This window comes from Trachinotus anak, unplaced genomic scaffold (genome assembly GCF_046630095.1).
Source record: "Trachinotus anak isolate AG129_WGS33_773 ecotype Australia unplaced genomic scaffold, CSIRO_AGI_Tana_v1 ptg000001l, whole genome shotgun sequence".
NCBI classification, from domain to species: domain Eukaryota; kingdom Metazoa; phylum Chordata; class Actinopteri; order Carangiformes; family Carangidae; genus Trachinotus; species Trachinotus anak.
In genome coordinates, this window is record NW_027273852.1 from 16,930,434 (window position 1) to 16,956,368 (window position 25,935).

Sequence of the window (25,935 nt, forward strand, 5' to 3'; positions counted from 1 at the left end):
GTTCTGTGTCCTTTGGACATGGTCATCTTTGAGCAAAGATGAAGACACTGCAGCTGAAAGCTTCCCTCATAATATCAAAACAAAAAAAAAAAAGAAAATGTGCGAGCCCCCCTCCCCCTTCCCCCTCCCTTCAAGGCCTCTGCAATGAACTGCAAAATGAACCACAATCATGGTATCAGAGCAGACAGCCACAAAAAGTGAAAAGTGGCAATGAAAAAAGGATATGATGAAACTTACTGCAAAGTTTAACTAACAAAGAGTTGTCCCTTGAACAGCTCAAAAATGTATCAACGAAAAAACACCTTGGAAATAAAAAAGAAATCCTCATCTTCGTTTTGCAACAGTGTGATTTCCGGCACAGCTGTTCAGGTTAATATCAAAGAGGGTATTAAGGAAGGTTACAGGGGTCAATGATGCTGCATTTCTAAAAAACTCAACACAAAACATATTCCTGGGAGCACATGCATAAGAAAACGGCATTATCTTGGGATCTCGCATAAACAGCAGCGGTTTAACTCAGCAAAGAGCCGGGTCCTATGTAAACAGGAGAGAGCAGATATGCTAAAAACAACAGCATGGTGAGGAAAGAACAACAAATACAGCAGCTCGTTCCCACACACTCACATCAACACATCAAATGACAATGTGGCTTTCGCAGAAAATACAAATAGATGCTGGGTCACATTCGCACAAAAAAACCAAACTATCAGCCTGTATAACCAAACATTAGACTCCAAAAAGAAACAAAAAGGGATGAAAAAAGTGAAACCCTACATCCTTTTCAGTGTTCAACACATTCTTTGCACATTTTCATTCCTGATGCACTTGTGATAGCTGAGGTGACCGAAGAAGGAGCTGAGGCTGGACCGTATCACAAGGCTGTTCATGCACTTTCATGGGGTTTTTTTAAACTTGTGTGTAATTTTGTATTCTCTGTCTAAAGATGGATACACTACTGATGGCCCAGATAAAGTGTGCGACATTTCCTTTTTCTAATTTCTGGAGCACACTGTTAAACAGCCAATGTGCACCTCTCTTTTAGGTTTCAAGAGCAGACTTAGACACAATTCATTTACACAGTAAGGCCAAATGTATATAGAGACAGGAGCATTATACCTGTATGTGCTCATTTCAAAACTACGGGCATTATTCTGCCGCTGTAACAGCCTCCACTCATCTGGTTTCAGGCCTTCCACCAGATTTGGAGCCTGGCTGCAGGGATTTGCTCCCATTCAGCCACAACAGCAGGAACAAATAACCGAGCACGTCTGCATTAGATTCCAATGTGCAATCCATTGTCCATCACCTTCGTGAGAAGAGCATCTTTTCTCCACTTCACTATCTTTACATGCCAGGTCTGCTTTCTGCCTCTGAAGCATTCAGATTTACTTGTGAAAGTATATAATAATAATACCTCCATTTATTGACAGGTGATTTGTCTTTATGTACATATTGCTATATGTGCAATATCCAAAGTACAGCACCAAGTATCTGTTACCACACGGTTCGCACATGAGCCAGAAACACATGTTTAGTTTGCTTGTGAAATACAACAAACTGCACAATACGAAAAATGTTTCTCCTGAGGAGACAGAGCGCTTTGAGAGCCTTTTTTCTGAAAACCTTCTAGCGAATGTTGCAACCTCAGTGGGGACAACAAAGACACATGAGGTTTCCTGAGGTCAGTCTGTGTTCCAGTTCATCCCAAAAGGTGTCTGATGGATCCACAACGATCTCGGAAAACCATTGCGTTATGTAGACCCGTCTTAGAGTGTGGGGGAACTGTAATGTTGAAACAGCAAAGGGCCTGCCTCATACTGCTGCCACACAGTCACAAGCAAAATATTGTCTGAAATATCATTTCACACTGTAACATAAAGATTTCCGTTAAGTGGAACAAAGGACCGAGCTCTACAGTCGCAGACCAAAGCCACAACAAAGATTCAAGGACAGGCATCTCCATTTATTCTTTAAGCATTCAGTGTGCATCAGAATTTAAGGATAAACCCTTTAGAGTCAAACCATCAAATATTTAGGGAGGCGTCCTTATAAAAGTGCATACTGTAGAAGAGCTGCACTGTTGGAAGGAATGTTTACAAGCTACACAGGGCCTGATAAAACAGTAAATTGAGTAAACAGCCAGAACAATGAGGTGGGAGTTAGGAGCTGCAGCAACACACACACACACACACACACACACACAAACACTTTGAGGTTAATAATACTGAGTTGTAGAACTCTGTGTACGATGCAATTAAGTGTACCTTTAAATAATGGTGGAAAATTAAAGCCATTTGTGTAGGCACCTTTATTACAGACCAAGTCCACCAGCCCTGGAGAGATGTTTCAAAAGTAATATTGATGTTGTAAAAATACTACCAGAGGCACTCAGATTTTATGAGGAGCATGTAGGCTCAGCAGCACATTAAAACAATATCCCCTGAAACTATCAACTGTAAGCTTATTACAAGTCCAGATGAAGTAAAACAAACGACCTGAAATCAGTCTTTCCAAAGCTAAGGGCTGACACTTTTTTTCCTCTGTAAAACAGCTTCAATTTCAGGCATTTAAACAGCAGCCTGCTCTTCACTTTATTATAAAATAATAAGTCCTAAATGTGATACATTTCCGTGGCTACAAATGTGCTTTGAGAGTGATATCAAGAGGTGGAGAGCGGGATTTATAACAGCTGCAGATCTGAGCTGTTGCTCTAAAGATTTGAGGATTATACCCAGTCAAAACTGAAACGTGAAACCTCATATGTCAGATAAATATCCTCTGCGTTCTGATGTGTTCTCATAAAAAGGTCATTAAGTGGAAGAGTTTGTTAATGTTTGCTACAATAAACAGTCAAACACCCCATTAAGAGGGATCCAGTGGATTTTCTTTGGAAATACACTCACTACTTCAACAACTACCGTCACGATGCATGATGATGATGACGCAAAGTGAGATGTTGCAGCAGATTTAAATGCAGCGAAAGTGAAAAACTTATAATAGTGGTGATGGCCAACAAAGCCTACTACAGACTAGGGCTGGGCAATTCACTGAAAAACAATCAATACTGACATTTTCAACCTCTCACCGACTTTATCTTGCTCATGTCAGTTAATACTTTTCCCCAATGGGGGCGTTCATGAACTGTCCTCTTATAAAACTACGAGTATGAAGAAAGAGAGGCCGATAGGCGCCAAAGTAGGCAGTTTGGAATTGCAGTAAAAATTTGTGATATTGATTTGAAGTCATGTCGCCCAGCCTTACAACAGACCATCCATTTTTTCTCATTTGTAATTGGAAAATGCTTCATGTAGAACGGCCCGTGCTCTTTGATAATCTGTGTTAAACCTGCAGTTGTCTGCACCTTAGTATCAAGCCAGCTGTGGTTTCCATAGCAACCTGCACCTAAGTGGTTATCTACCAATCCCCGGCTCAATTTGTCAGTTAAGCTATTTAATGTTTGCTGAAGAGACAGGCTGTAGCCATGGTGACGGCAAGTTACCGGACAGAAAAAAAGAGCATCACTTTTTAGTTCTTAAGTGCCCTTTAATGCCCCCTTTTTAAAAACCTGGAGGCAGGAGTTGCTAAGACCAGACTGGGCTCTTCGAGTGTCCCCTCTGCTCTCAGCCTCTGCATCTAACGCTAACTGGTGAACACAAAAACCTTCAGGTAAAGATGAGACTTGAAGGCTTTCAAATGTTCCAGGTCAGACTACATCTGAAGGCACAAGTGTCAATACTTGTTTGGAGTGGTCAAAAATATCTAAGGCGTGGCTCTGTCACACTTGCTCTGGATTTTGTGTGTGTGTGTGTGTGTGTGTGTGTGTGTGTGTGTGTGGGGGGGGGGGGGGGGGGGGGGGGTGTGTGTGTGTGTGTGTTCCTGTGGTGTTGACGTGACGGATGACGGTCTCTCCTCAAGACCATTATTTCTTTTGCACTTTCATATACACACAAAAAGTCACTCAAGCAGCTGGGTGAAGAATGACCCTGCATGAGGCGGTTCCCCTGTTCTCATGTTTTCTCTTGCCCCCAAGAGAGTGTGCGTGTGTGCGGGCCCCCGCTGTGAGGAGCTCTTGGACAACGAGGGGGAAACAAGCAGGACACTTCAGGAGGAAATGCCCGTGTGGCGCTGCGCCTTGTTGCGCACGGCGGAGATGTGGAATACCAGCTCTCTGTGCAGATTACTTCAGACCTCCCTAAACAAAGCCCATGCCCCCACATACCTGCTTCCACAGAAAGCTGTCCATGCCGTTTAACATCGAGGACACAGCCACGTGGATGGCGGAAAGAATAACTCCGGTGATGACCGCGGCGCGCATCCTGACGGGCAGCAGGGTGTAGATGACATGGATGAAGAACACGGTCCACCAGATCCCCTCCGAGGCACTTCTGGGTTGCACAAGCAGCACTCCGATCACCTGGATCACCAGCACCACCAGGATGACCACATAGCACACAATCCACATGTGGTCCTGGTGAAAGCCGTTCCTGTTGCACACCACCATGAGTATGAGTGTGAGGAAGATGGCAACGGAAAAAACCACCACGTAAGTGACGCTCGGCTTGGCCGTCCCGCCGGAGCAGTGGAAACCCAGCATGACCGTGAAGACCAGCACCAGCACCGCCATGAGCATGGTCAAGCTGCTCTGGTTGAGCCGGAAAAAGTAGCGCTGGTAGAGCCGCTCCAGTTTCTCCGACTGGAATTTCTTGGATTTGAAGACGTGCATGACGCTGGTGCAGCACGCCACTAAAGAAAAGTTAACATCGGGCATGACCTCCCCCTCGGCGCTCCTCGGCTTGGCTCTCCGCTCCTCCAGACCCAGCTCCACAGACTTGGGTCTCACCTCGTCGTCTGGGCGCTTAGGGGACGCGCGGTCTCGGTTCTCCTCGCCATGGTCCTGCCAAGCAGACCTGGACCTGAAGCTGACCCTGCTGACGGTCGTGGAGGCTCGCCCGGGCTGCCGGTGGTCCAGATCATCCTCTTCCTTCCACCGACTGTTGGTCCGGGTGAGCTTCTTGCGCGGGGATCTGGCCGAGTATGGGCACCCGTTGGCCACGGCCTCAGACTCTCCCCAAGCTGATCTGTGCTCGGTCCCTCCCCTCAACACAGGCGCACCGACACCGGGTGGGCTGACACTGTTTGATCTGGACATAGTAGAGAACAGGAGGCAACAACAGAATGTGCTCAAGCAAATAAACACTCCACTAAAAGTTTTGTTCCACTGAAAAATAATGTCAGGACGCAAAGATGAGGCGCGTCACGTCTCTGTCAGAAGTTGAATTCCCCATAGTTGTTCACTGTTAGAGTCAAGTCAGCACAAACTACAACCCTCCCATTTTCAGGGGAAAACATTCATTCTAAAATCTTGAAAATCGAGATGGGATTGTCCAAAGCTAGAACCAGGAGAGGTGAAAAGCTCTGGGAATATTTAAAAAAACAATTGAACATGCGCAAAAGTCACAGTGGAGCCAGTTTCGCCAAGAGAGGAGGGAAGATTAGATCCAGGTGGAGTTGGCTCTACATCATTGGGCCCAATTAACTACCATCCATGGAGAGGTTGCACGGCAGCGCGCTGTAGATGATAAACCCCATACACAAATCAGATAGTCCCCAGAGATCATAGCGCAACACCATCAATTACGCTGTGAATCCGTTATATCTGCGGACATGTTTGCTGTATTCATGTGCACGGTTTGTGGGCAGAGAAGACGGAGGCGGGGGGGGGATAAATCCCATGTTGGCGGCTCTTACTTGGTCCCGTCAAGTCTTGATTCACCTGTATTGAGCAAACATTGCAGCCCGGACGGAGGTGGGAGCCTCACGTTTGGCCAAAAAGCATCATCACGATCCTCTCACACTTGCGCTGATCGGAGCGGAGGAGAAAACTCAGCCGCTCCTCCTTCTCCCCCTCTGGCAGCCGCAAAAACCAGCTCCTCGGTCCATGCTATAGCTATAGTGTTACGTGTTACAGTTCATCGTCAACCTCTGCGCCGAATTGATGCCCAGCAGCTGTCCATCACTGTCCAATTCCCCAGAGAGAGAGAGAGAGAGAGAGACTCCTGATTTGATTTGTAGCCAGACTCCAATGCGCAGCGAATCCGCGGCCGTGCAGCGGCAGTATTTCATGAAGTGTCTACCCGGTGCCGAAGCGCGCCCTCACAGCCTCGGACAATCCGCTCGGTGTCTGTTTGGAGCGTGGCATCATAACATATTTACCGCTGATTGCTGCTTTAATGACCATTCAACCAAGTGTGCTTCCTGCTGTCCGCCTCTCCGCCGCGCTTCCATTGGAAAGAAAAGAGGGTGAGTCACGCCTTGGCGCGTTTTCATTGGGCGACAGGCTGGTCAATCCACATCGGAGGCTGCGCGACCCCCGGGCGCTTTCGATGAATGGGCGGGTCTGTACTCACAGCTGGATGGCCCACGCGCACACACACACGCGCACACACACACGCACACACGCGCGCGCACACACACACTGGGGGTTCAATCTTCCCTTGGTAATCATTCTTAAATGGGACTAATATAATGAGGATCAAATTTACACAATTATTCTCCTCTTTCAAAATAATTTAAATTAAAAAAAAATGTAACACCGTGATATTCTCTGCTTAAAATGAGGAATATTATTGCACCTAAACTTTTCAATGAGTATTTTCGTATTTTCTCCCTTTTTGGGGGCAGATGTATTTTCTGTTATAGATATATTTTGTTGCATCCTCCTGTTTCTGTCACTGTCCTTCCTGCTTGATTTGTTACATCATGGGTTTAATTGTGAAGCACTTCTATTGTAAGTTTTATTTTGAAAAAAAAAAATCACTTAATTCATTCAGTGATTTATCAATTAGAAATATCAAACATGGTTTGATGGTTTGATTTTCTCACATATGAATATTTGATGCCTTCAATGTAAATTGAATATATTTTATTTTCAGATTGTCGGTCAGACAAAACACAATGTGATGGTGCTTGTGCAACAGTTATCCAGAGTCTATCTTTAGAGAAGAAGGGGTAGAAGAAAAGCTGTAGGCTGGTAACTCCTGGCAGCTTAAGTTGTGTTATTCAGCCCTGCTTTTCACTTCTTCCACCATTTACACCAGCAGTGAGTCTCTGGCCATTTACATACGAGAACAGAACATTTGTGTCACTTAGGTTCACATTGTGTGCTAACAAATAGAAATTGGAGGCATGTGACGAGGAGCCTCGTGTGTTTGCTGACATCGGCTCACCTCCAGCTGAATTCCCTTTGCCCCTTTTGGAATTCATCAAGGGTGAAATGCTGTTAACGGAGAGAACAGGAGCTTCCATTCAGCACCGTCTTCATCAAATAAAAAGGGGACTCAGATATAAATCAGAGACAAATTTATCCTGATTCAAGTTGTGCAACTTATTTTCTCTGCTTGTCTTATGACTGCTTGTTTGCTTGCTGGATCTGTTGCTCTTTCCCTTTGCTCCCTCACAAACACCTAACACAATTTATTGTTGTATAACACAAGGAAACAGAGATTTTGCCATTTTAAACTCACAAAACAAACAGATTCATGTGAGAAAATCAGGTTAATGCCAGAAACTGTATTGCATCTAAATTTCAGACAGAAATAATGTAATTCATGCATTCACTGCACAGCTGAATTTACCAGTTACATAACAAAAATATGTGGACGACATCATAATCATGTGCAACCGCCAAACAAACCGTCACAAAACCAGACTTAACCTGCTGCTATACGACCTCTGCTATATTGGTTTCAAGCACCAGATTTCTAAACCTAGCTGCAGGAATTTCCTCCCATTCATCCAGGAGAGAGTTAGTGAGGTGCAACGCTGATGCTGGGGGATAAGGCCTGGTAGTTTAGGTCAGGGCTCTGCTCTGCGCTCCACATCAAACTCAGAAAACCATGTAGAAACACGAAGAGGCCTTCACTAAACTGCTGCCACAAACTTGCAAACAACCTCGAGAGCAAAAGTGTTCAAACAAATGAGAGGTGTTAGCTGACATTGGGCGAGGGCGGGGTACGCTCTGGACAGGACGCCAGTCTATCCAGCAGATCATATAGTAGCTAAAATTAGCTTCTGATTAGCTTATAACCTTCCTCTCATGTCTCAGGATCAGTGTTTGAAAGCAATGTGGAGTTTTAAATTACCATTTGCTCTTAGCTGCTACTTTATACCAATCAATAACATTTATGCAGTGAAACTACACGGTTTCACTGAGGGGTTTGATGAGGGAGACTTCAGATCAAGTGGAGCTAAAATCTAAACAAATCTAATTTATACCTTTTCACAGTCTAATGCATATGTATATGTGTGTGTGTGTGTGTGTGTGTGTGTGTGTGTGTGTGTGTCTTTTATCTGGTGCTTCACAGTAACTGAAGCCACATGTACTGTATGTTGTGTGTGCTGCTGATTTGACACAGGGCACTACTGCCATCATCTGAATGTTAAATGAACTCGTTCAGCAGCAGTTTATCTACACAACATGCACACATGTGTCAACACACTTACACATGAGCAAGCACACAAATTTAATCTCATTGCAACCTCTGTTTTCAATTTCCACTCAAATTTTCTATGGGCTTTGTGAACTGTTTAATAGCTACTTCAAAGGTTATTTCACCCATGTCCCCGCGCAGTTAGCTCCAGTTTTGCTTGCAGAGGTTTTGACATCTCCATTGCTGATGTCACACTGATGTTATGAAAATGAATTAAACTTTGTCTGTGGTGCTGAAAGCAATAAGGAAAAACTCAAGAGGAACAATCTCCCCAGTCAGTTAGTTAATAAAATCAGGACAGTTCTCAGTGGGGCTATTGCTCAGCTAAATATATTTCAAATTAAAACAGGCGCTAAACCAAAAAACAAATCTATCAACAGGGATCTGGTATCCAGGTGGCTAGATACCCTACGAGTGAGTGGAAATATATGTTTTTATTTCTAGTCATCTGGATGAACTGACCCTTTAACACTCAAATAAAAACCTGTGTAAGTTATTTAATTGGATTAATTGTGAAGGATTTTTTTGCCATTTAGCACAAGAGGGAAATGTTCATCTTCTTCCATGGACGTGAGTGAATTATGAGTGAGTTTATTTAAAAGTGAAACAGTAAGCATCTTTGTTATCATCATTATTCCTGCAAAAAATGTGGAGAATGAAAACACAAAGCTTGAAAAAGGCTTGGTCCCACAGTTTTTCCCACCTCAAGTATTTTTAACCCAGGCTTTATCCTCAAACATCCTTTCTAGAAACAGCATAGAAAAAAAAACAGACCTCATCAAAAGAAAAGAAAGAGATGAGAATGTGCAGGACAGTCAGCTTGTCGCTCAGCAAATGACGAGTCAAGCTAAGAAGTAGTGACTGTGTTTGGATGCAGATGACAGACAGCAGACTGTAGAGACCAATTTGAGTAGTTTCATTTTCTTCATCCATTTACTTTTCTGTTCTATCCACTTGAAAATGATGCTTCATCCACACATCACATGCTGCAGCACTTTCATACTCATTTTTATTCAAACAGGAACGGGTCAAACAATAAACCTCTGGGGCTCAGAGAGCATCACTAAAAACAGAACACAACAGACAAGACAATCGTGTTCACAGTGATTGAAAAAACTATCTCAAGCTTTCACCCAACATGAACCAGAACTCATTAAAGCGCTCAGAGAAAGGCAACTCGAACAGATGCTGCAGATTAATGACAAACACACAAACTCCATCTGCTGAGGAAGATTGTATGACGTGACCAAAAGCTCCAGAACAGCCACTAAATGGACCATGGTTTTGTCAACAGAAGCGTGTTGGTCACGTGCAAAATTATGTTAACCTATTAATGTTAGTATTAATAATATTAAAGCTGTTAATGTGAATGCACTGCCAATATTAGCAAGGAGAAAACACATTTAAAACAAAAATATTCAGAGAGATGGGGAAGAGGTATCGGAAGTGAAAAAGTATGAAGTTACAATACACTGGTCATGTACGTTGTAACTAATGACTTCATCTCCAGTGGCTTCAGACAGCATTCAGACCCATTCACTTTTTGCACACTTGCACACTCATATTGTGGATTTAATTATAAATGGATAAATGTACTATTTTTGCCCGTCAGTCTACACTCAGTCCAGTGGAAACATGTTTTTTTAGAAGGTTTTGCAAATTCAAAAACTGAAATCTCTCATTTACAAAGTATTCAGACCTTTAATTCAGTATTTTAGCACCTTGTTCAGATCCACACAATAATACTCAGTGAATAAAGTGAAATGAAACTGTAATCCAGTCTAATCTTCCTCCACTGATTCAGTCGGTGGCAGCAGACAGTCAAGGACAACTTCTGTTTGCAGTCCACTGAGAAAAACCACATCTGAGGCTTTGTAAATATTCAGAAAAACATCTACAAAAATAAACCCTCTCAGTGTTCCATCCGATTGTTTATTATGACCCACGTGTGTTGGCAGCGCCTTATGAACAACCACATGAGCGAGGTCGAAAAATAGCACCAGGCATTCCAGATATGCAAAACGTGTGTGATCTAACGGCTGAATTAAGTGAAGATGCAGCACGAGGTGTGAGAGACCAATACTGTGAGACTGTATCATGAGGCCAGGAACAGACAAGCCCAGGATCCCCTCACCACTACCACCAGCCCCACCGGCAGCGGCCTGTAAGCACGTGGTGAGACACGAGAGGAAAATCTCCAGCCACATCAGTGCAGTTTTATTCTCTCTTTCATGAAAAGGAGAGAATGACAAGTGCTGCAGTGTTGTGACTCATCCTGGTGGAGACCAACCTTTACAGTCACTGTGGGGATTGTACATCCAAACACTCACACAGTCACACAGTCACATATACATTTGGTGTTGTGCAGTAGAAGGGACTCACACTCAGCCACCCACAGATCTCAGATATTTTGTTTGAATTTGCTGTGTGAGCCAGTATTCAGAGAAAAATAGTCATAGCTTGATGTCACCATTCTTTGGAAAAGGTTGCACAAGGACAGATCATACTGGACCATTATATGTTATGGGCAGGGCAACGGAATCTTTTTTTTTTTTTTGGTAATGACTGTTGCACAGAGTGACAAAAGAAAGCATGAAGAGTCCAGTCAGATTTAAAAAAAGGTAAGATCTTTGGCTTTGTTTGTTAAAGGACAAAATAGTTTTATAGATATCTTGCACAAAGTAAGGAATCAAAAAGAATACATTTCTATCATGAGCTCTAGTCCAAACCTGAAAGAATAATTTTCATACTCATGTGAACAGTTGGATATAATGTCGTCAGGTTTTAGTAAGTAAGTCCAATGATGTCACAGTGACGGCATGGATGGACGGATGTATGGAGGGTCTAAATAAGAAGACACAACTGAGGAACCTTATGGGAAACGTAGGACTCTTTTCTGCTTATCTTCTAAAGGATGAGCTTGATCTACTATAGTTTAACTATATTTGACTTATTCTGTCATACGTTTTTTACTATCTATACCTGTTTTTTCAGCTGTTAATAAATCAAACAGCAACATTTATTTTAGATATTGTAAACTGTCCCATGGAAATACATTCAATTTACAATAATATTTTGGTTTGGCTTTTGGATTCTATTTTTTTTTTTGTGTGTGTGTGTATTACATTAGAGCACAGTACATGAAAGTATATAAGTGCATGTGATAGTCTCCTGACTGATGACGAGAGAATGACTTATTGTTGTATGTTGTCAGCTGAGTGGCTCTTCAGCTGCTCCTGAACAGACCTGAGCTCACCAAGTATTTGCATTCTGGACCCATAGATGCTTTACATCAAAGGCCAGTGAACAACAGCAACGTGCTGTTGTTATGATCCTAACAGCAGCACACAGATGAAAGGCACTGTCTTCTGAGAGGTGCACATCCTGGCCTGCTGCACGCACCAAATCCATTTTCATTAGAGTCTAAGTTCACGGCAGTTTGGCTAATGGCTTTTAAGATGGTTCGGAGTTGGTTTGTATCTGGTGAAGCCTTCCAGCGCTACAATGTTCCCACCTACATGATGGATGAGTGAATGAGTCACCGGTACATTTAAGGCACACATAGAAACCATCCACTTCTTCCCCCTGGATTATTAGAAGTGCACTATAATTCACAAGGGCCAACAATCCTGCATTACACATGCATCAGTCAGTTATGTAATAAAAAAAATAGTGAGTATGCTTCCCATATTATAGATTTATTGTAAATATATATTCATTATTCATACGGGTACAAAGTATGCTGGCCCCATGCAAAACATTTGTATCAAAACTTTATTCAGTAGACCCAGTTCTGGAGTAACATATGCCATGCTTTTGTATTTTTTCTTTTTTCAACTTATGTTGTAACACAGATCATCATTCCAGGCATCCAGATTTCATCTTTCATGCAGTTTTACAATGAGCTGCACTTTTGCTCCTGCAAGACACGTCCAACAAGTATCCCAGATCATGCTCAACCACTTATGGGGAAGAAGGGAAAAAAGAGCTCAGAGGCTGGATTTGACATTACAGCCACTGGATGCTCACTTTGCTACAGAAGGAAGGAGTGTAAGACAGTTTTATGATCATGACAGCAAGGAGGACTTCAGCAACACAACTTGTATGTTTCGGAGGTGGACTGATCCGTGAGGTTGACACTGCTTAAAGGAGACAAGCTGATGGGTGTTAGTTTCTGAGAACGTTAAACACAAATGTTTAAAAAACATTAAAGGGCCAGCTCACCCAAATTAAAAAAAAAAAACCTTCCCACTTACCTCTAGTAGAGGTATTTAGACTTGCCAAGATATAGGTGACATTCATTTGAGATTTATGCCTCCACCTTTTTTATTGGAACTACTATCACCTGAGGAAATAAAAGCTATAATGGAAAAACTTGACACCTTGGTCAGTGGACTATTGAGCACAGTGGGTCCAAAACTATGGGCTGGGACCCCTAGGGGGACACAGAACCAGGACTAAACTAGTGTTAAATTAACATGACTCACACATGACTTGTCAAATACAGGTGTAACCACTTACATGAATTAATTAACGCAGAAGTTCTCAGGTTAAATTGTTTTGGATTTTTAAAGAGGAGTCTGGCAATAATTTATCCAGAGCTTTACAAAAGGAGATCTTGTTTAATTTTTAAATGTCATTTTTCAGTGCTGAGAGCACCACAGCTAAATTCCATTCATCTCCAATGTGTTGTGATGGAGACAGAAATCTCAGCAATGAGGTGGGGCATCATATAAAACTAAAACTAATCAATAATACCAGCAGGGGTATGAGAGAAGATGTTCTTAGTAATTTGGGTGAACAGACAACTTACAACTAAGCCTAACACAAGCAGAAAATGTTTTTGCTGACCTCAAGTGGTTGCAGTTCTTGCTCTGCTGCAGTGGTGTAGAAATGTGTAAATGTAGGAGGATAGAGGTGCAGCAGAAGAGGTCAATAAATGAATGCTCTTCTGCCTGGTGTTACACTATTTGGCAGAGCAGCTGCAACAGAGCCCAACAAATCATATTGAGCATTCAGGATTACAACCACAAAATATCACAAACTGTCCAAAACAAACAGATAACGTTGTGGAATGTGCATCAAATATGACCATTACAAACGAAATGTGTTTTTTTTTTTTTTTTTCCATCAGGTAGTGAAAAGGTGGATCTATTCTGATTCACAGTTCTCTCTTTGTACTGTACGTTATTAAATTCACCTCATTGAAAAGGCGTGACTACAAGCTACTAACTGAGTTCAGTCCCAAAGTCTGTTCGCTTCTTTTTTGAGTACCATTCCCACATTGGCATCGGCAGACCTCTTAGAAATAGTACCTCAGCTCACATAGCCCTAAAAACTAATGACTAATGAGTGCTAAAGTATAGTGACATCACTCTGTATTTCAAAATGAAAGTCCATAAAGTTAAACAGCTAAGATATTTGGGCTAGACTGCGGTTTTGTTTGTTACATATTAAAGCGTATTTCATCTGAAAACACTGTTGCTACTGTATGTTGTGCTATCTGTTCTTTTTTTGCTAGAGTGTTTCATAACAAGTCATGATGCCTTAATTGTTTTGTGATAAAAGGCTTTTAACATCCCATTTACAAGACACACCGACCCCTTTAATTAGTTAGAGATGGGGTAAGGACTGATGACTGGGTGCTTCATAACGAATGAAAGTGTACATTAATTTGAGCTAATGATGCTAAAAGTAGTTATTTTCAATAGATAAAAGAAAGAAAAATGCAATCAGCTGAAGAAACGAGGAACATTTGCTTACTTGGATGGATGTGTAAGGGAAAAAGCAGGACTTGTCTCTTCACCTACTGGCTACTTCAGGTTAGTAAACATCAAACAATGAGGAAACCAAAAGACACAATTCACATCAGCATCACTGGGAAAGTTGGGAAACTTAAGCTTTTAAAGAGTCAACAAAAATCAATGTCACAAATCAAAACAACATCCAAGCAGACAGCAAATAAACAGCAACACAAGAGAAAAAACAGATAAAAACCATGCAAGCACAGAATGAAAAAAGGTTTATTGGACTAAATTAGGAATGTAATCAAACGTTTGACTGAAATGAATGAAAGAAAACAAAAAGGAAAAACGGACAAATCTGGACCACAGTTTGCACCAACAAACACGCTGTAGATGCAAAACCTACAAACAACCTAGTTGCAGTACTAGTCTTCACATTATTCTTTCTACAGTGTAATAAAGGAAAGCTGCTTCTTAAAAAAGACGAGCCATGGGGAGGTGAGGGATTTTCTATAGTGTCATTTAAAAAGGAGGTTATTGATTCTATCAGTGCATGTTTAGTTCAATGCTTTGCTGTGACTGAGTTCTGCTCACCGCTCAGATGGCAGCTCAAATGTATCCAGTCAAAATACAGTTCCTTTGTGGCTGCAAGCTCTCTGACTATACAAAAAGAAACTGCAGTTTTGTTCATAAATAAAAACAACAACAAAAAAATAACACCAGTTCGTTCATGATGTGTGAGCATCTATACAACCCAGACAACAGCTGGAAAAAAAAAAAACATTGTTGCTTTGTAATTGGATCATCTGCCAGGTCAGTTCTGGCAGTTTTGAAAACTGGTCGGGTTTAGTGTTTCAATAAGCAGACATGATTTTGTTCCTCTTCTGTTGGTTGTTTTGGTTTGGTTTCTTTTCCCTCCATCAGATCGGTCTGAATACTGTGCAGCTCACTCCACTTTGCTGTAGTCCTCTACGTGGCCCAGCACCTTCTTCCTCTGTCGAATCATGTGGAAGTAAAGCTGGGGGAAGACTGGGGGGAGGCAGAGGAAGATCAGTATATGGAGGAGAGACTTTAACATCCAACTACAGCAACAACTGGGTCAACAAAAGACACAGGCTTCCTTCAACCTCCATATCACATAATTATGAGAAAACTATTACTTACTAATTATGTGATAGATTACTTGAATGTAATTTACTTGAGTACGTATAACTTTTACTTCGTTATACTTAAAACACATATATCATACTTTTGACTCCACTACATTGCTGCGGCTACATTAGATAAAGATGAAACCTGAAATTATAGAAATAGAAAGATTCCTTTCATTTTCAGCTTCCAAACTCCCTCACATCTCTTCTCCCATTTAAATCAAGTATCCACAGTACACGATCCAGAAACTATTCGACCCTCAATATCCCTCATGCTCGCACTAATATTGGCAGATGTGGTTTCAGGTACTACGCACAATTTAAATGGAATGAACTGCAAACTAGACTCTTACATTTCACTTGGAGATGTTACAGCTTAATTATTGCATGTATTTTATGACTATTGTAAATGTTATTGTTAATTATTTGTTTCTAAGTTTCTTGTATTGTGTAGTTGTGTGTCATGTTGGTTTCACCACCTCCCCGCCCCTTTAGGAGACCAGCAGCAGGTGTGAGTCTATTCATTTCAATGGGAGAAGTGAACATGATTACAGATAATGACCAAGCAATCACGACCACGCCCACTTAGGAGAATTATAAAACAAATCATAACATTGGCGCTGGTTGTAATGCATCATCTTTTGTTATAAAGTATCTTTGATAATAATAACAAGATAAGGAAGTTATAACTACAAGACAATTTTTCAATGCGCTGTATGCATATTTGTGATTTAAAGCAAATTCTTACTTCTTACAATGTTGCCGCAACATGTTTATTGTCACAACAAAAGGGGAAAAAGTAACATCTGCTTGCTGACTTACGGGGAATGTAGGAGATCATGATGAGGATGAGGAAGGTGTAGTAGTCGAAAGAGAAGTTGTACTTGTTGGGGAGAGTGACAGAGTACAGCCCTGTCTTCTGCACGTACGGCAGCGCTGCATAAATAGTCAGCAGTTCCCCAGTCACTCCCATGGGATACAGCACGATGAAAAAGGTGTACCTGCAGCAGAGGGTTTCAGAAGGCAAGGGAGAGAAATAATACATTATACAGCTTCATTATTTATTGTTTCTGCAACATGAGGGGTGGGCAGTATAGGTGGTATAAATAGCAAAACACTGAGAGACATATGCCTGGAATGGATTTGCCTTTTTGCTGTTTGCACCACAAGCATCAGTGCAACTTACTGCATGTTAACTAGTGCGGCGGCTCTGAACCTCTACAAATGTACATGGAGCAGAAGAGAATAAAAAGTTGTTGCCAGAGGCAGCAATACCAGAAAAAAAGGTGGAGGGGTATGAGGAATGTTTGAGAACGTCAGGCTCTGACACATGTAATTCAAGTATGCAATGATTCAAGTAAAGGAAAGCCAGCCATGGAAGGACATTTAAACAGCATAACAGTGCATTTAAATAAAGACATGGTTCCCATTCTAACTGTTGACAGGGACACGTTGATGTAATAGTGAAAAGGCTGCATTCACAGTTTTAAAGTGGAGTGAATTATTACATCCAAACTCTTAATATACTGTGATAACAATACCACGCGCTGCTTACCAAGAAAGCTTGAGAATGAAAATAAAAGGATGTAATACTGCCTCTGCATGCTCCTAAATGTTAAATCTAAGAACTGTTGAGGGATCAGGCCTTTTGAGGAGAAAGCCTGCAATTAAATATGAGAGAGACATTGAGCTCCTTCAGCTCCGTCTCGTCTTCATCCAGCACTCCAAACCCAGCAACTGCCTTCTCTCATCCTTCACTGGATTTTCCACAGGTGTACGACCATTTTTTCTGTCTCTCAGGGTGCAACTCAAACTGAAGGTCGAATACCAATATAGCCACGGTCTCATTTGCTACCTGGCAACAAAGACCATGGGGAGAGAGGCACTTAACAACTGTTGCCTTGGTGGTAGAGGCAGATGAATCCCATTAAGCAGCAAGATGTAGATTTTTTTTATTTAGGGGGAAGAAACAAGACTTTCTGTGGGTTTGAAGACTTATTTAAAATAACTAATCAGCGTTCTAGTAATGCCTTTAAAGAGTGATGTTGCTGTCATATTTAGAAACCTTTTCATTGTTTTAGTATCTACAGAAACAGTCACTTCTTTTAGGGTTTAAGTGAGGTGATGTAAAGAGTAGCATAACAAATTGCCTCTTGCAAAAGGTTAATTATAAAGCAATTTATTACCTTTAGGGAAATAGATTAAAAAAATGTTTGTTCATAAGATTTGCTGCTTTTTTTGTCATGTATCACTGTAAATTTAACATCTCAGGGATTTGAACTGCCTGATAGAACAATTCATTTGAAGACATTAACTTAGACTTGAGAAAACTGATAGGGGCATTTATTACCCTACTTTTTTCCATCATAGGCTAATCACTTAATGGACAAGTAAATCAATAATGAAAATAATCATTGGTCTCTGCCTCAATATGATAAAACCATGGCTTTAAATAAATGTCATCGCAGAAGTTAACAAGCCTAAGAATCAGACTCAACTATTTGTCAGTCTAACTGATATATTTCATTTACTCGGTGCTCATTGTGTACTGAGGTTTGACCCAGCTCTTCTTAAATTATCTTCAAATGACTGTTCATCCGTGTTTTTCAGCAGGTAGACTCAGGTACAAGTGTCTCCTGCTCCGACACTCCCCTCAGGCTGATTTTCCTACCTTGCCCATTTGATGAGGTACGGCAGGTGATTGAGCAGACTGAAGGTGTAGAAAGAGTAGCGGATGATCTCTGTGATGGTCCAGGCTGTGACAAACAGCAGCACGCTGTCCTCACTCTGCACCTGCAGAAACACACACACAAACAAAGGATGACGGGAGGAGGACTGAGGAACAGATGAGCTGGTATCATGCTGCGGCAGTTACTCTGCTCGAGGCTAATCGAGACTCTTCTCTCACAGAACCATGCTGTTGTTGTTGTTTCAAATGCTCAGAGATCAAATCACACTTCAGGCTGCTGGTCACTATCCTCAGATATTAGGCTAAAACCAATGTTAAAAGTCAGGCACACTCCTCATCACACACATCTAAATATAGTTACAAGACACAATCACATAGTGAGAGAACATCTTGAGAAAATGTCAGTACAGCGTCATACAATAGAGACACAAACAAAACAAAAGCATTTAAAACAAAATAACAGACGTTATTCACTATAATAAAAATCATCAGATTCATTCCTGCAACCCTATAACAAAATATTACTTACACGTTTACTCCTTTCCAATCTAATCCAATCCAATCTATTGACAGGGCAAACAGTACAGCAGCTGGTCACTTTTGTACATGAAGCCATGGAACCATTTACATTGCTGCATTCGTCATACCAAGTGAATTAGACAGACTGTATAACGAAAGACTGATTTGTGTTTGTATGTTCGTAGTGAGAGGAGAGCAACTCATCTTACCTCCCTGACACTGTGTGTGACGGCCCACGTGAGGAAGACCCGGGACATGACCTGGAACCCAGTCAGGACCACAGAGGACGGTACGATTCCTGGGACACGAGACAAAAGACAAAAACTCAATATGTGGGGATAGAAGAATACTGGTTCTTGGCCGCTTGTACTGACCGCGTGTAAATTAGCTTAATTCAATCTAAACAGATATTTGTATTCTGATGGCATGACAATAGATGTCCTTAGATGATTAGATGCTGAAGATCGCCATGGTCAATTATTTGATTAGACAGAAAATCTAATTAAACTTTTTCACCTTCTTAAATGTGACAGGCAGGAATTAAATCCTCAGATTTGAATGATTTCAAGATGTCAGAGTGGGCTATGGAACATTTTTTATCATAACTTTTCAGTTTTTTCTGATATATTTTCTGAAAAATAATCACTAGATTCATCAATAATGAACAAATGAGTTACTGAGTTACTGAGAGGCCTAGTTTAGACATAAAGGCCCCTTTTCGTTACACTGGACCTGACTGAAACACTGTTGTAAATTGAAAATATGCATAAATACATACATAAATGAATAAAATAAAATAAAAAAGGCGCTGTGTGTAAGCGATATATAATTATGTGCACTAGCTGCATTTAAATAATAATAATTTGTATTAGAAGAGAATAATGAGATTGATGCACGCCAATGTTGAGACTAACTTCCTGTTTTTTTGTGTTGCTGCTTTGTTGTTTTTCTTTCACTTCCAGGCATTCTTTCTTTAGCTATATCATTACATGTTACATTAAATGTAAAAAATGGTTCTCACATTGAATGAGTGCTTATCCAAAAAAAAACAGGAAATACTGGAAGTGATATTGGAAAATGGAAAAAGCTGCACTGCTTGTAGGAGTTTTAAACCGAAAACTCTATTAGTATGTTCACATTAATGGTTTGATGAGATACTGTTCGAGCTTTCACATCCACACAAAACGGACGCTCACGAGAGTTGATGTGGTGTCTTTTACTGGCCAGTAGAAAGGAACCTAGAATGGTGTGTGTGTGTGTGTGTGTGTGTGTGTGTGTGTGTGAGTGTGTGTACGTGTGTGTGCTCTGAGTGGATGGCAGCTGCAGGGAGCCTGTTTGCAGGGGGAAAGGTCAGCTAGCTTTAGCTTCAAATCCCAGATAATGAAGAAAATGGACTGTGAACCACAGCGAGGCAGCCAGGCGAGAGCCAGCCTCTCCTCATCACATTAACACCATGAGAGCCAACAGCTTCTCGGCTCTCTCTTTGGCAAACACTTCAAATATGAAAACCTTCTGTTTGTCTGTACACATGTACATCTGAGATACATCTACAAAGGCAGTCTGACAGTTAATAATTACACTGTGACCAGGCCAAATTAGAAGATATCAGCCGCTGATATCTCCAAGAGTTGAGACATCTGCAAACACATTTTAACCAACTGTAAAGACATTACTGACGTTGTTTTCAACTCAACAAACATACAACTACAGATTTATGATTTTGTTAAGATTAGTCAAAAGTATACTTTCTAACCCCATAGTTATATTTCTGAATAGTCAAACTGATTGTGCATGGTGTGAATAATGCAAGGCTTTACAAATATCAATTTTTGCAGCTGAAAAAATACAACAAATTTGAAAGACATGTCAGGAACTAAACAACAGCCCGCGTGATCTAATTGTATCTTGACACCTGCATGATTTGAAAGCAACTTGCACTTTGGACATTTGATGTCTATAGCTGCATTCAATTAGACTGATACATGGTGTTATATTTCAACCTGCTGCTTCTTAAATACATTAAAAGGACATCTGACTATCAATAACTTAAATTTGGACAATTCAAAACCTCAAAAGGCAGAAATCTCATCAGGTGTTTGTTGAGGGCAAGATCAAGTGACTGCAAGGTCCACAACACACATCACATGTCAGTGCCAGTTTAAAGTTGTGTCTTGTTGGTGATATACATACTTAAAATGGAGATATGTGAAATTCACATCTCAACAAAATCTAAACTTTAGTTTAGATATTTTTAGATTAATGGTTTCATACAACCTAATGTCACAAGTACTTAGGTCAGAATATCCAAAATGTAATTACAGATATTTTAAATGAATGAGATGAGAGACACAGCACAACATGAGTAAATGGTTAAATATACTCTCTCTGAAGTGAACTGTATTGACACTGAGGTTTTACTGGTAACAGAGAGCAGAGTATGTGAGGGTGGAGGCTGAAGACAGACTCACCTACAGCACAGTGCAGTATCTGTGAGAGGAAAAGATAACAGAAAATTAGTCAATATGCTTCTGGGAGCACAGGGCAGCTTATTTTAACTCGTATGTGTGGCTGGGTTGTGGTTTATCGTTTCTTTTCTTTCACACGTTCCTAGGAATCATTGGCATTAATGCTGCAAAATCATACTCATTTAAAATATTATCATCATCATTGATTTCCCATTCATATTCTCAAGACACATAACATGCACACAACTTTGTAACACAAATCACCATAGTATTTCTATCTAATGTGTTGTGTATCAGACTCAGAAGTGGCTGACAGTGCCTGTAGCGTTCAGTCTGTGCACAGAACATTTCATGAATGGAAGATACCGACGTTAGACAAAACGAAGTCTCTTATTCCTGAGCTCCAGTGTGTCTGGACAGGATCACTGGAACACCTCATGCTGCTCAGCCTCTACACTATAAACACACGTGTGTGTCAGCCTAACATACCAGGCCATTATGTTACAGAGGACATACCGAACACTGTACAGATAACAGGCCTGTGAAATTCAGTTCCACTGCACATCCAGACCTGAATCCAAGACTCAGCCAGATTCTATTGTCCTGGTGCTTCTTTTTTGAATAAATGTAAACTCATTAAATGAATGAATGAATGAATGAATGAATGAATGAATGAATGAATGAATGAACAAAAGGTTAATCAAATGCTAAAAAAAGAACTAAATCAAAATGATTGCTGCACCTGCGATATCTGCTTATATAAACTGGATGTTGTGTGCAGATTAGAGAAAAAATAGTTGTCTATTATATATAAATATTACCACATCATATATACATGCTGTATAGGATTAAATATATTGGAAATATATTGATATTGTTTGTCATTTTCGCCCAGCCCCAGCCCTTTGTGCTTCTCTCACCTCCAGAATAGCTCCAGTCTGAAAGAACTTCAGAGGCTTCTCTATGGAGTAGTACAGCCCATGGTAGCTTCCTCTGGCCAGGTAAGCTCTGACCAGACCCACAGCTATCACCAGCCACCTGGACAGCAGAGGAAAAACATCTCAGGATAGTCACAGCAAAAACTTCGGATGGGAGACCTAACAAATGACTTTTGTGGGAAACCAAAATCTGCATTAGACTTGACTAGACTTTTTTTAAAGTAATAAGAAGTGCAATATGACAGATAATTGTATTTGATGAAGACCTGATGAGTGTCCTTTATAATGTGAGACCTTAGATAGTAGGAGCCTCAAAATTGAAATGTTAAATAAACCACCCAACATTCATTTTTTTTTACATTTCTGTCTTATTTGGTTATTTACAAGTATGGTTGATATAACTGACCAACATTAGAACATATATCTGCATTTGTGTATGTTTTGGCACATATGCAAAAATTTCAGGCATAAATTACAGGTTTAAAACAGCAAGGTTGTTTTTTAATCTTTATTTATTTATTGTTGAATTGTATTTGCTTTTGCTATAATCCTCTGTAATTAAGTTTCTTGGAGACATAATTTCAACACGACTGTTGTATTGTAAGCCATTAATATTGACATAATTGCTCTAATCATTAATAGACTAACTAGACTGGAAACCATATGATGAAGTAAATAGTTTTATTTGTGTATAAATATTAAAAAGGTGTAAAGTTCATATTTAGCCAGACGGGTATTTTTATAGATGGAGAACGAGAACTGTGGCCTGATAAGAATTTCACAGTACAATCAGAAAATGATCATAACAGTGTAATGTAATGCATTACACCATTCAGGTTTGGCTTGTCTGTCTCCACAGGGAGATAAGAGGTCAGCTGCAGCACAGAGCTGGTAGAGGCACAAGCTGTTAGAGTGCTAGTAGAGCAGACCTGAGCAAGGTGGAGGTTTCAGTTCACACTTTGCTTTCACAGACTGAAGAATGTGACTTGTATGTAACAGGCCTTAATAATCATATCAATAAGAGGGCTAGTTCGGCAGAAACTGAGCAGGCCTGGTTAGCTGCTAAGGCAGCATCTGAATGCAGATAGTGCATATGAACAGCGTAAACGTGCATGTACAACACCCTAACTTGTGCTCAATACAAAGCAAGCACTGTGTGGCCCATCAACACTGAGTGGGACACAATGTGACCTAACTGGTTGGAACAGTGAGCAAACAACACCCACCATTCAATTGTGCAACAGTCTGAAAATGGGTGCAATAAAAAGCATGCACAGAGATTTGTCAGTTCATGGTTCAAGATAATTTTTTAATTTACGTAGGTATCTGGGCTGGGCAATGGAGCTCATGAAATGGGCATCTTGTGTATATCCAGCCTACTTTAATACAAATCTAAATGTAATTATTCAAAATGCTAAATGCAGTTCATCAGAAGCATTATTTCTAGATGACTTTTGAAGATGCAAATAATCTCTGTGCATATTTATGTCGATAAAATACTGCACAATTTATAGTAGAGTTTATACTGTTAAACATAAAAATGCTGAATCATTACTGATCTAAATTTGAGAGAAGAGAAACTCGATTATGTTAGTAAAAAAGAAACATACCTACTGTTAATATTGCAACCTACTATGGGCACATTTTCTACAACTCTATATGAAATTGCCCTCCTTCAAAACCTTTTTAATGAAAACTGTAACCCGTTCAAATCCCTGCACGCCTCTGTATATCCTTTATTTTTCTCATAAACTTCAACTTCTTACAGTTTTTGATATAAATGTATTGCAAATATGCATTCTTAAATACAAGATGCAATTCTGAGAGGGAAACCTTTCAAATAATGTCGCTGGTTCCTTCTTATTGAGCCAGTTATTTAGTCTTCAAACATCCCCCTAGTAATTTTGAATGCTATAGGTGTTCTACCTAAGGCTGCAACTATCAGTTTGTCTCACTACTGATTCATTTGTTGATTCATTTTTAGTCTATGAAATTTTCAAAAAAAGCAAATAATGCCCATCAAAAGTTCTGGAAGCCCAAGACTATGTTTTAAAATATCTTGCTCTGTCCCAATGTCCAGAGATTTTGTCTTTAAAATAATATGATCACAACAATTATAAAGCTGCTAAAAAGGCATATCCTCAGGTATACATTTGACATTTTTAAGATAAGATAATCAAGTTAATCCATTATCAACGTTGCTGCAGATTTATTTTAATTTATTTTTCAATCATTGACTGACTGTTTCTGTTATAGTCCTACTTTTTTATTATTTGATTTAAAAAAAAAAAAATCTTAATTCAAGTCCTTCAAATGATGTTACCAAAGACTTTAACCTCTACTAAAAAAATGAATTTCATTTTTTGATTTTAAATTGAGTAAAGAAATAAAACTCAAAGTCGGTCGTTGCCCTGCACATTTAACATGACAATGCAAGACGAAAACTCAGACTTTCTGGAGGAAAAACCACTGAGCATAGACAATAAACCAGCTGTCCGTATATTCCTGTATTGTATGGGGTGGAGACCAGTCAGTCATAATTAAAGTGCACGCCAGGTGGTTGTCTGTTGCTCAACTAACGTTAATCTGCGTAAGCCCCAGCGTGGGGAAGTAGATTCAAATGTATTTCACCACACAGCGGGCTAGCAGTGTTTCTGATTATCACTGTGTAACATTAGCAGACTGAGAATCCAAAAATAACGCTGTATTATTACAACAGGGAAATCTTGCTCCATTTATTCAGACCTGACACACACACACACACACACACACACACACACACACACACACACACACACACACACACACACACACACACACAGAGCAGCATTAGCATGAGGAAACACGCTACATACCCCGCTGTCATAACAACGTTGTAAATGACCAGGTAGGCCGTGGCCAGGGCCCCGGGGCCCTTCTTCTTCTTCGGGGCCACATCGCCGTGGGCTGCCTTGCTGGTCCCCGGAGCAGCTGCCGACATGACTACAACCCTCAGCGGTCTTTGGTCCCGGACAACGGCGGCTGTCAGGTTCACCGAGTCAGGAAACGACTGGGGAGGGGGCTCACCAGGAAGTATCGTCCTGCAGCGAGAGAACTCACCCCTCTGTAATTCCGCCTTCGATTTAAGACGCTTTTACTCAAATGTCGCCTTAAAAAACTGTCATTTCGATATGCGAATTTATTGATTCATTACAGGTATTTATTTAGACTACTTACATTTGCGTGAAATAAATCTAGCCGCTCTGTCCCTCCGGTACGCACCGACTGAAATAGGACCAGTAGGACAGGAATTATCTCGAGCTGAGGTTGTCGTCTTTGTCAAGTCTTCCGAGTGTGGAGGGCCGTCCTTTGAGAGGCGCGCCCCCCAGTGTCCCAGACTACAGCGCACCGACAATTGGCAGTCCATCAGCCCCGGGGCTCACATTGTGAATGGAGAGAGGAGATGTAAACTCATTGCACACATGTGAACACATCACTCTCTTTCATACACAGACAGTGCACAAGCATCACCAGGTGTGCTCTACAAACCATTTCCAGTTCAATTTGTTTTTTGTTTGGTTCATTTCCAATGCAAATTTATACCGTCTAAATGTTACACTGTAGGTTCATTCTGCTTTATTTTAAGAAATATATATGCAGATTTTGTATTATTTATTTTCTGGGTATATTATTTGTATCTTGGATGGTTTGATATTATGTTTTACTCATATTATGTCATTGCAAATTCAGGGGGCAGAGAAATAGTGTTATGTGTTAAAAGGAAGCATTTTAAAGCCATGGCTAATGATTTCATGTAATTTGCTTAACAAAAGAATTTGTATGTTGTAGTGTGAACGATAATAACTTTAAAAAAATGACAGGTGGTGTAATTTTTAATTCCTATTGTGAAATATTTTCATAATGTTGCTACAAGCATGAAGTGTCCATCACATTTTCTGTA

General features: G+C 40.5%; 2 protein-coding genes across 3 annotated transcripts in view; both read right to left on the reverse strand.

Moving 5' to 3' along the window:
• adcy5 (adenylate cyclase 5) overlaps positions 1-6,279 on the reverse strand; it is an 88,336-nt gene extending 82,057 nt beyond the window's left edge. For both annotated transcript variants that reach the window (XM_071480890.1, XM_071480882.1), the window contains exon 1: positions 4,220-6,279. In XM_071480890.1, the coding sequence (XP_071336991.1) occupies positions 4,220-5,149 (930 nt within the window). In that variant the 5' untranslated portion in view covers positions 5,150-6,279. The remainder of the gene's footprint in view (positions 1-4,219) is intronic.
• An 8,215-nt stretch (positions 6,280-14,494) lies between these two features.
• On the reverse strand, positions 14,495-25,275 carry hacd2 (3-hydroxyacyl-CoA dehydratase 2). The gene is made up of 8 exons (XM_071480915.1): positions 25,212-25,275; positions 24,851-25,075; positions 21,978-22,095; positions 21,061-21,079; positions 18,802-18,890; positions 18,056-18,177; positions 16,207-16,385; positions 14,495-15,262 (listed from the first exon to the last, which is right to left on the reverse strand). Coding segments are annotated over exons 1-8 (837 nt in total). The 5' UTR covers positions 25,214-25,275; the 3' UTR covers positions 14,495-15,179.
• Between the last annotated feature and the right edge of the window lie 660 nt (positions 25,276-25,935).

What these genes read in the sequence shown, in the direction of transcription:
- hacd2 (XM_071480915.1), bottom strand. An exon ending in TCACACACAGTGTCAGGGAG is followed by an intron (nt 18,178 to 18,801) that starts GTAAGATGAGTT and finishes GTGTTTCTGCAG; the next exon opens with GTGCAGAGTGAGGACAGCGT. An exon ending in TACCTCATCAAATGGGCAAG is followed by an intron (nt 16,386 to 18,055) that starts GTAGGAAAATCA and finishes CCTCTGCTGCAG; the next exon opens with GTACACCTTTTTCATCGTGC.